Source organism: Anastrepha obliqua, chromosome 1, assembly GCF_027943255.1.
Source record: "Anastrepha obliqua isolate idAnaObli1 chromosome 1, idAnaObli1_1.0, whole genome shotgun sequence".
Lineage (NCBI taxonomy): Eukaryota > Metazoa > Arthropoda > Insecta > Diptera > Tephritidae > Anastrepha > Anastrepha obliqua.
In genome coordinates, this window is record NC_072892.1 from 42,944,818 (window position 1) to 42,956,103 (window position 11,286).

General features: G+C 38.1%; 1 protein-coding gene across 2 annotated transcripts; it reads left to right on the forward strand.

Moving 5' to 3' along the window:
- Positions 1-5,009: 5,009 nt before the first annotated feature.
- On the forward strand, positions 5,010-10,499 carry LOC129251586 (BOS complex subunit NCLN). Of its 2 annotated transcripts, XM_054890844.1 has the most exons (8): positions 5,010-5,349; positions 5,707-5,785; positions 5,841-5,949; positions 6,025-6,396; positions 6,473-6,652; positions 6,743-6,808; positions 6,989-7,411; positions 9,485-10,499. In XM_054890844.1, the coding sequence occupies exons 1-8, from the start codon at positions 5,184-5,186 to the stop codon at positions 9,842-9,844; spliced, it is 1,755 nt and encodes a 584-aa protein (XP_054746819.1). In that variant the 5' UTR covers positions 5,010-5,183; the 3' UTR covers positions 9,845-10,499. The 2 variants fall into 2 exon arrangements, with proteins under 2 accessions (XP_054746819.1, XP_054746820.1); XM_054890845.1 differs by lacking the exon at positions 6,743-6,808 and having other exon boundaries at positions 5,012-5,349.
- Positions 10,500-11,286: the final 787 nt, after the last annotated feature.

Sequence of the window (11,286 nt, forward strand, 5' to 3'; positions counted from 1 at the left end):
TTTCCCCATCAAGAAGTAGTGTAAAATTAAAACACGAAATTCTTTTTGGCAAATAACAAAAGTAACGCCTCAAAAGCAAACGCGGAGATATATACATATATATATTTATACAAGTTGTTGTACTGTGCGCCAATAAAATTTATCCAGAAAAAATTGCATATGCACGTGAAGCTACACATTTTATAAGTACCTAATGCTGCTTGCTCAGTTTTTTTCTTTTCTCATATATTATATTTAAATTTTTAAAATGACTTTAAAATTTTCAAGAAAAATATCATGTGATCACAAAATATTTGAAGAAGTCGAAGACTTCTGGATGCAACGGTATATATATATATATAATTGGCGCGTACGCCCTTTTTGGGTGTTTGACCGAGCTCTTCCTCCTATTTGTGGGGAGGGACCTACAGTTTCAAGCCGACTCCGAACGGCAGATATTTTTATGAGGAGCTTTTTCATAGCAGAAATACAATCCGAGGTTTGACATTACCTGCCGAGGGGCGACCGCTATTAGAAAATTTTTTTTTTAATTTTGGTGTTTCACCGAGATTCGCACCTACGTTCTCTCTGTGAATTCCGAATGGTAGTCACGCACCCACCCATTCGGCTACGGCGGCCGCCGTGCAACGATATACCAAAATGAAAAACGTTGACCACTTCTCGGACAAAACCAAAAAACAGGGCCTCTCTAAAGCAAGCTCAGAGATAATTGATTAGTTTGTGACAAAGCCGAACTTATCGTTGCGTGAAGCTGAAGCAGTTTTAAGGAAAAGTAGTGTTAATGCATCCAAAGATAAGATTCGAAGACATCTACGTGCAGAAGTTTTAAAAAACTATTCACATGAATCTTTCCTTTGGGGCAAATGGTATAGTTACATGCCATCTTGATAAAAAAGTTCCCAGAACAACCAAGAGGTTACGCTCTAAGTCAACTTATTTGAGTTCTGTTTATGTTTTTTTGTTAGGTGGCCTCATCTGAGACTATCATTCCTACCAATATTTGATCGCTATTGCTGGACATTTGTAAAAGCTACCCTGTCTTGAGTAAATCTACCGCTGCACGTGTTTTCGATTATTTACGGTTTTAAAAATTAAACTCGTATTAAATTTTGCGCAAAAAATGGATTCAACCTTAGAAATGTTGGGAAACACTGATACTCTAGAGGAAACAGCCGTTTACGAGTAGCTTGAACCCTTCAGAATAGATCGTAAGATCATCGAGGAATATAGTGACAGGCCGTCGAATTCGAAAACTAATGAAAACATCAATAAAGTGAAAGAAAAGTAGATCAATAACCGCAAATTAATCAATAATAATCAGAGAGCTGGCAGAGAACTTGAGCTTATAGCTCCGTTCAGGGCATTGTAGATAATGATTTAGGTTTGCGCAAATTACTTGAATTTTGTGCAAAAAAGGGACCGCTTTGATATTGTCAATGACATGATTTCCTACGCTGACTGGAGACGAGGGACGAGACGTAGGTTTATAAGTACGACACGCAGTTCAGACATCAGGTGAGCCAGGCGGAAAGAACCTCGTCATTTCAGTCAAAAAGAAAGTAATGCTTACCGTTTTTATAGATTGCAACGGTATTGTACACCACTTATTTTGCCAAGAAGCTCAGATAGTAAAAAGAAATACTATTTTTTGGTCGTTATGCGACGATTACGTGAAGCAATTCGCCAAAAAAGTAAGAATTTGTGGGAAAACACCTTGTATATTTTTCACCATAGCAACTGTGCCGTCGCACTGTGCCATCTTTATCTGTGAATATTAAACCAAGAACGAAACAGACATCATCCAATAGCCATCGAAATCAGCTAATATGGCTCCCTGCGTTTTTTTGCTGTTCGATTGAGTCATACACAAACACTACGGGGAACTCGTCTCAATAGCCGAAAGGAAGTAATGGAAAAATTGAAGACGACTCTGATGGCTATGCCCAAAATAGAGTTCCAAAAATGTTTCGAGGGCTGGATCAAACGCTGTCATAAGTGCGTTGTTGGGGAGTGCTTTGAAGGTAGTAATATCACTTTTGAGAAATAAACTTGTCCCTGTCTTATGAATTTACAATACTTGAATTATAAATATACGAGGTGTGTTCAAATTTTGAATTTTCGCAGGCTACGTATATTCGAATTTCGATTTTTTTGAGGCTGGATGATGGCCACGCTGAACCCTTGAAACACCATTTTTGCGTTTTTAGAAGTTTAAGCATAGATTTTGTCGTTTTGCTTATTAAAAACTTCTTCAACAGTGAACATTTTCTCATCTGTGAAAGGAATATTTTGATTGTCTTTGAGCGCGTGCCACCGAAGAAGCTGCTTGCATCTGTCGTGCCTAATTTTCTGCAAGCGCGTTGTCAAAAGATGACCAGTTGAACGATGGAAGACTTTCATATGGAGGTTATCTCTAATTAGTCTTGACATGGATCTGGTTGATGCATTCATTTCCCTGGATATGATTTTCGGCTTTCTATGCGGATTTCACCGAATTCTTTCTCGAACGGCTTTTATCGTTTTCTGTCTGTCAATTCAAATGTTTGGGAAAAACGATCGATTTTGCGGTAAACAAACATTCTCGACATACCAGGCTTCTTCAGCAATTCGTAAATCCAACTTGCACTTTTGGCATACTTATTTCATGTAATCACTGCAAGGCGATTTTCCTTAACCTCCACTCCATTGTTAACAAGCGAAATTTGCCACAAAACTGAGTATAATTTATGAGTAGGCAATGCATACGAACAAAAGCACTGCACTCACCGCCATAAACGCCCAGATAAATCGCGAACTTAACCAAAACCGCCCCTGCGAGAGGACTGTCCTAGTAGCGTTAGACCTGAAGAAGGCTTTCGACACAGTCAGCCATTCCACGCTACTAGATGATGCTCAACTTCTATATCTCGAAGGTCCCCCAACCACCAGCGGGAGTTTCCCTGATCTCATACGCTGACGACTGTACGATAATGGCGTCAGGCAATGACATCGATGGCCTGTGTTCCAAAGTGAACAACTACCTCACCGACCTTTATCGCTTTTTCACTGCGAGGAATCTCCAACTTTCCCCCACCAAGTCCACGGCGACCCTCTTTACCACCTGGACAAAGGAGATCAAGCTGACCCTTAAGGTAAAAGTCGACGACACACCAACGGTAGACGGTAAACAACCCCAAAATCTTGGGTGTAACCTTTGACAGTTTGGTCTCCTTCTCAGCGCACACAACCGCAATTGCCACTAAAGTCCAAAATCGCAACAAGGTCCTCAAATCGCTTGCCGGCAGCACTTGGGGCAAAGACAAAGAACTGTTTCTTTCGACATTTAAGGCAATTAGTCGGCCGGTTCTGAACCATGCTGCGCCTGTCTGGTCGCCTGGAACTAGTGACACGCAGTGGATAAAGCTACAGACATGTCAAAATACTGCCATTCGGACAGCGACCGGTTGCCTCCTGATGTCCCCCATTCAACACCTGCATAACGAGGCACAAATGCTCCCAGTAGTGAAGCATAACAAACTGCTCAGCAAGCAGTTCCTGCTTGGATGTTACCGCAGGTTTCACCCCTGCATACACCTGCTTGAGCCTGAGACGCCTCCCAGGCACGTCAGGAGACACCTTTTAGACTACGGTGACGAAATCCAGGACAAAACTGACCGCAATCTACTGGACCGGACAGTATTTAGACAGTCAATAAACGACATCCACCGGGAAACCGTTACCACCTTCATGAACTCCCGTCCTGTGAATGCCGTAATCGGAGTCCAAACACCACCTATTGCAGACGAAGAGCTCCAGCTTCACCGTGAGACTCGCCTAACACTGGCACAACTACGTTCTGGGTATTGTAGCAGGTTAAACTCCTACATGTACAGAATTGACCCCCAGATTCCAAACACATGTCCGATATGTGAAGGCACCCCGCACGACGCTAACCACCTTTTCACATGGCCCCTAAAACCGACTCATCTAATACCGCTCTCCCTCTGGACCCATCCCGTCGAAACAACATGCTTCCTGGGCCTACCCCTAGATGAGCTAGACGAAGACGACCGGTGATATGCCCTACACTGACGGGGCTACCATTACTGTTAAAACAACAACAAAAGCACGAATAAAGGACATTTTTTCTGCCATATGCATTGTAAAATTTGTCACAAAATTTATGGGAAAACTAAGTAGGGTTCTTTATAACTTCTGCTCAAATATGAACGAGACGGTATCAATAAAACGGTCCGCGGATGACATATGGCAAAAATAAATTTTTTGTTTTTTGGTAGGACTATTATAAGTTTACATGGCAGAGTCCCCATAGGTTGTCTGCAACATTTTTAAGGCGTCTGAAGCCAAATTTTGTTGGAATAACAAAATTTCAAACAAATTCTTTGAATTTCCATCGTTAAATTCGAAGAACACACTCGAGCTTGACTTGTTTACAATAGCACAGAAAACAAACTATGTGACATTTCACGCTGAAATTAGCCATGTAAGCTTATAACAGTCCTACCAAAAAACAAAAAATTTATTTTTGCCATATGTCATCCGCGGACCGTTTTATTGATACCGTCTCGTTCATATTTGAGCAGAAGATATAATCAAATATTTGCTAATATAAAATCTAAAATTGCTTAAAGATTTGCACAATATATAAATATGTTAACCAAAGAATTATTAGATCGGTATCGTTCTTTTAACTCGAACATACGATCCATCATTCATGAAAATGGAAAAATAGTTTTTGTTATATAATCGATAATTCGAAAACTCTAGATATCGATAACATGCTATAAGCAGCTCAATATAGTATGGGTTCTCTGCTTCCAGGACAGTTAACATTAATTTTAAAAATGAGTGTATACTATTTCTATTTGATTCAAAGTCATAAAAAATACATGATGTATATATATTTCTATTTCACAAAAATTAATAACAATTAAAGCACTAACTTCTACGTAATAAATCTTGTGAATGTCGATTACATGCATCAGCGTACCTTTAATATCAACCCTACCAAAAATAAGTCAGCAAATAAAAAAATCAGCCGTGTGTCAGTTCAGTTGGTCAAATTGAATAAATTAAATTTAATTAATCTAATTTAATTAACACCTGTCTTTGACAGAAACTTCGTGCCGTATAGCCTAGTGAGCCGCACTAGCTCCCAGCAGTACTCGCACAAAACGGTCACAATGCTTGATGAAGCTGAGAATTTCGCGGATATTTTCCGCGGTGGACTGCCGTATCTTCTAATTGCACTGCCAATTTTACTCATCTGCTCAGCTAATCCTGTATTAGCATCCAGCGAATTCTCGGTGCAACGCATGTCGCAGTTCGATGTGAATGGAGTAGCTTATGGTGAGTTCTGTGACACAATTCCATTCATTTGTTGAGCCATTGAAAGTACGGCATGAGTGGTAGCGGCAAGAGTAATGTTCGCTGAAATTAGGTTATAGCCGTGTGATAGTGATACGAAGCCCTTTGGCATTTCATATCTATGCTAAGATAAACTATCTTTGTGTTTTATTAATTAATGTGCCTTGCAAGACCATCAAAATGAAACAATTCTTGCTAATGCAAGTGCGAGATTTTTGAGGTTAGAAATTTGCCAAATTTAGTTACACCAAGATGAGTTAGCATATCCCAAAACTGGATATGCATACCTACATAATATTTGAAATTTTGTAACAAATTCCTTTTTTTTTTACTTTTTAGGTTGCCGTGCGTCTGCTTTGTCGCTAGAAGCGAAATCGCTTTATACTTGGAGCACGGGCAGGCACTGTGTGTTGACTAAGTAAGGAATAATTCTACATATTATTTAAACAATTGTTTAATTCATTGCTTTTTAGATTACAAGATTTGACAATCGACCAGTTCCGCGAGATACGCCAAAAAGCTGGTGGTTTAGTTATACTCTTACCGAAGGACGTAAGCTCAATGACATTTGATGAAAAGGAGGTATGTTGTTCAATTTATAATCAATTAATGTGTATTCTCAGCTAAAGTAAACATAAAACACTTCCTCGCTTTCAGCATCTCAACCTGTTAGAGCAAGCTATGCTGGCACAACCAAACTCCATACCTATTTACTTCTCGCCATACAACCAGGAGTTAGAGCGTATTATAACAGACGTCACACGAACCAGCAGCAACAATGTAGAAGGCAAATCGCAGCGTAATTCCGCTGCATCAGAACTATTTGCCTCGATCTCTGCCAACGGCTATCAGGTTATTGTGTCTGGAGCCAGCCATGTGGCTAGCAAGAATAGTAGAATTCCCATTATACAAGGTGAATTAGCAACAACTACAAAATTAATAAAACAGGTAGACGGTGGAAATGAGGTGAATAACAAATTACCGCTGATTATTGTTACATCGCATCTCAACACATTCGGACTCTACAATGTATGTTGTCAATAATTTTTTACTCAGCACAATTTCAAATATTCAATTTGTTTTTTTTTTATTATTATTTGCTCAGGAATACCCATTAAACGCTGATGCCGCTGTATTACTGACACTCGCAGATTTATTTAGCAAAATGCATAATACGCCAAATGCAATACCTAAGTACCGGCTCTTATTTCTACTCACCGAATCGGGAACGCTGCTAAATTTCCAGGGCATTAAAAAGTGGCTTGATGAGAATGTACAACTTCAGGTACGGCCATTAACCTCATTTAAACATTCTATACACATTTATATGCATATAATTGTGAATGAATCTATAAAATGCTGCTGTGGATTAAAGGAGGACCTAGTGTCCATTACGGGCACTTTAATTGCGGCCAAAAACCCAACTAGTATTAAAAATGAGGTTTGATAGCAAATTGGATTTGACTATCTATCAATTTATAGCTAGCTTAGCGCATAGTTTTGTGTAATTTAATGCTATTTAGAAACTTTGGTTTTTGAAAATATGAACGCTAATTTATTTATCATAATACTAAATTGTTAATATTCAATAACACCTTTTAATTATTTCATTTTCATTTAGAACGTTGATTTCGTGCTTTGCTTGGATACGATTACGCAGGCTTTGAACGCTGACACAGGCAGTCTTTATATGCACGTCTCGAAACCACCTAAAGAGGGAACGGCCATGAATGATTTCTTTAAACTACTTAAAACATTGTCTGCGCAATACTACAATGTCACCGTAGACGGTGTACACAAGAAAATTAATTTAGCCGATCAGCAACTAGCCTGGGAGCATGAACGTTTTAGCATGAAGCGTTTACCTGCCTTCACAATATCCGCATTGAAATCCCCTAAAGAACCAATACGTTATACTATTTTTAAAGATTCAGATGCGCACATCATTGCGCAAACGCAGCAGCATGCCAAAATTATCGCTGAATCCTTGGCGCATTATATTTATGGCATACAGGAGCCAAATGAGATATTTGCTAATGAATTGGTGAGTAGAAAATACTACAGATACCATTGGTCAGAAAAAATATCCGAACACAAAGAAATGAAAACAGCATATTAAGAAATTCATTGTAAAAAACTAAAACATTTTAAACTTTTATGAGAAATGTTAAGTCAGTAATTTTTCCAGAAATTCTATACATTTTTTTTTTTAACGTACATCTTTAACAATTAAATTTTACAAAACAAAAACGAAAAACTTCACTGCAACGAAGCAGAAAAAGTTTCCGTACATATGAAAACAGGGATTCCCCGCAATTTGCAGTGGCATATTCATACCCAATAACGGTTTAATTTTAGTTTGTAATTGTGATTTTGTATTTTTAAAGTTTTTGTGTACAAGAAATAGCGATAGATAGCCCTCAAAAATAAGGAAATTAGTGTTGGCGAGAGAAAAATTAACCTGAAACTTAGAAATGAAGGCAAATCTGTCCGCGAAATTGGGCAAATCATAGGAAGAAGTCGCTCTTCTGTGCAGTATTTCGTGCGAACATACAATAGAACTGGTTCAATTGTGTCAAAGCCACGTTCTGGTCGAACTAGCAAGCTGGCCGTACGTGAAAGACGAACCATATTGCAATCAGTGAAAAACAATCATCGATTTACGGCGTTTCAAATATATGAAAACATTTCCAATTCCATTGGCCAGCATGTACAAAGTACTGTACGTAAAATATATATAAAATATGGATTTCGCGGACTTGTAGCGCAAGGAAAATCGTACATATCCATGGATTTTCTAAACGCCTCCAGAATTTTGAGAACGTGTTCTATTTTCGGATGAAAGCAAATATTGCATATTAGGTATTAAAGGAAGAAAACTATTGTAGCGTAAGAGCGGTACTGCGGGGAGGTATATGGCGGCGCAAAGAAACTTTTTTTTATAGAATCAACAATGGAAACATTTTCTTATTTAAATATTTTAAAGAGTAGCGTGATGGAAAGTGTTCAATAGTTGGAGCTTGGTTTCAGCATGGTAATGATCTTGTTTGTTTGTTAACAGTAATAGTAGCCCCGCCAGTGTCGGATATATCACCTGTCGTCTTCGTATAGCTCATCTAGGGGTAGGCTCAGGAAACATGCTGTTTCGACGGGATGGGTCCAGAGGGAGAGGGGTGTTAGATGAGTCGGTTTTAGGGGCCATGTGAAAAGGTGGTTATTGTCGTGCTGGGTGCCTTCACATGCCGGACATATGTTTGGTATGTGGGGGTCGATTCTGGATAGGTAGGAGTTTAACCTGCTACAATATCCAGAACGTAATTGTGCCAGTGTTACACGTGTCTCACGAGAAAGCTGGAGCCCTTCATCTGCTGTAGGTGGTGGTTGGACTCCGATTACGGTATTCACAGGACGGGAGCTTAAGAAGGTGGTGACGGTCTCCCGGTGAATGTCGTTTATTGAATGTCTAAATACTGTCAGGTCCAGTAGATTGCGGTCAGATATAATACATTCCCATGGCGGCCGGTTTTACGTTACCGGAATGACTCGGGTTTTTTCCGACCAAGGGCTGCCGGCCCAGTAATCCCCAGACCTTAATCCCATTCAGCTTTTCTGGAATTTTTCGAAGCGCAGGATCCGTCAGCTCGAAATAACCTCCAAGGAAATGCTTAAAAACGTAATAATTAATAAATGGAGCAAAATTACCAAAAAGGATACTTATAAATTGGGCCATTCCATGCCACATCGACTTGCGGAGGTCCTCAAGCGGAAAGGTTATCCCACAAGTTACTAACACATTTTTTTTGTTAAATATAATATGTATACTTTTTATATTGCAATGTACGAATACTTTTTCTGCATTGTTGGAGTTTTTTTTTTGTTTTTGGTTTTTTGAAATTTAGTTTATAAAGATGTAATTAGGAAAAAATATATAGAAATTGTAGAAAAGTTACTGACTAAACATTTCTCATAAAAGTTAAAAATGCTTTCGTTTTTTTTTACACTGAATTTCTTAATATAATATGTTGCTTTCATTTCTTTGTGTACAGATACTTTTTTTGGCGAGTGTAGATATTTCTCAAATATTTATTTATTTGCTATTCCATAAATATATTTTCAGCAAATTAGCCAAAACCTTATCAAATGTTACCTGCAGTTAAAATCCGCGCTACACAATAACGACCTGAAAAACGCCTTCGAAAAGTACCTAAAGAATGTGAAAATCATGTATGATAAGCCTGATACACGTGATCCGGACTTTATGTTCTACGATGGTCAAGAAGCGCGTCTAAATGTGTATCACGTAAAGCCTGCCGTATTTGATCTCTTTCTAACTATACTCATTTGCGCGTATTTGGCATCAGTATACTTTGTCATACAATATTTCCCGACATTATACGATACAGTTTGCAAAATGACCAAAGCGCCCGCGCAACCGGCGCAAACGAATTCTAACAATACAAAGTCAAAAGTATATTAAATAATACTTAAATTCAATTATTTAAAGATATGTATCCAAATATGTAAAGAGACGTTTTCTTTTACGTGCGTATAAGGAAAATGAGAAATTGCAACCAAAAAGTTGTGTATAGTATAGAAAAAGATGTACTTTTGTAAAACGAGACTCGCGTAAGATAAGTGCTAAAATCTGTAATTCATTTATTGTTGAATACGTGATTTGAAATAGAAAGGGGAAAGGTTGTTAGGATTAAAATAAAACGGCTAAGCGGGAATGCTAACTTGGTTGAAAGGGCTGGACAACACGAACAAGCTTGATGGTGAGAAAGGCATAATATCTACTTAAATTCCATGTAAGAAATTGTGCCATTGCTGTTGCCTGCGTACGCGGCTTCGTTAATACTTCTATATCAATTGAGTGAATTGATGGATATCATTTCGGGAATTGAAACATCCATACAATGCACAAAGGCACACACTTTCAAGCCCACCAACGCATATACTCCATTCATCCTTACACACACACACACTACGCATCTGCATTTATGGGCTAGATGATTTTATGCGTTGAACAATTTGGGCAACAGTTACAGCAAGCGTAGCAGCAGAACCGAAAGCAATATTTATTAATAATACTTTAAAAAAGAAATTACAACAATAATTAAAGAATAATAGTAGCCAAATATTGTTTTTTTTCCTTTTCAAATTGTTTTATTTTAAAATTATCTTTAAATAGCTTCAATTAGTAAACACTAGCGCCGCTAATGGTTAAATTGTTCTTATTTTTACATTGACTACTTTAAACAGAAGTAACTGAAAATAAAGACAAAATAAATAAAATATATGTAAAAATAAAGAAATGTATATTCATATGTTTTCCAGACCTCAATCATTAAGTAAGTAATAAAATAGAGTCACAATCACTAAATTTTTGGCAAACGGGCATATTGATGCGGTCGGTCGGGTGAAAAGAGGAAGGGCGAAAAATTGCAAAAAGTTCTAGAGGCGGGAAACGATGTCTTTGCTCGTAAACACAAAAATAATGCGACACGAGCAAGTGTGCTGAGCAAACGTACATATGTACATATAGAGGTATATGTATATGTATGCACGCACAAATGTAGCATATTTGATGCTATGGCAAAATTGCCATCCTATGCTCCAACTAGGAGTTACAGTATCTAATATACACACATACCCACATAAATATCTGTATTTACCTAAAGGGTGGTTAAGTTTCAAGTGCCGGTGTTGATTTTGAATAAAATGCAATTTTTTTAGGAAATTATTGTTATTTCTCTTTATTATGATAATATTGGTACGGCTCAATTACGTATGGAACAAAATATCGGTCAAATGGCCGCCGCGGCCTCGGCGGCACACCTCCATCCGATGGTCCAAATTTTCAAAGAAATAAGGAATAATTGAGGTTAATGTGCCGAATTATCTCATCCTTTAGCTCTT

Bases quoted from the DNA above. Each gene is read 5' to 3' on its own strand.
- LOC129251586 (XM_054890844.1), top strand. From the start codon at position 5,184: ATGCTTGATGAAGCTGAGAATTTCGCGGATATTTTCCGCGGTGGACTG. The intron at 6,397-6,472 runs GTATGTTGTCAA...TTATTTGCTCAG, and splicing joins ACACATTCGGACTCTACAAT to GAATACCCATTAAACGCTGA. The intron at 7,412-9,484 runs GTGAGTAGAAAA...ATATATTTTCAG, and splicing joins AGATATTTGCTAATGAATTG to CAAATTAGCCAAAACCTTAT.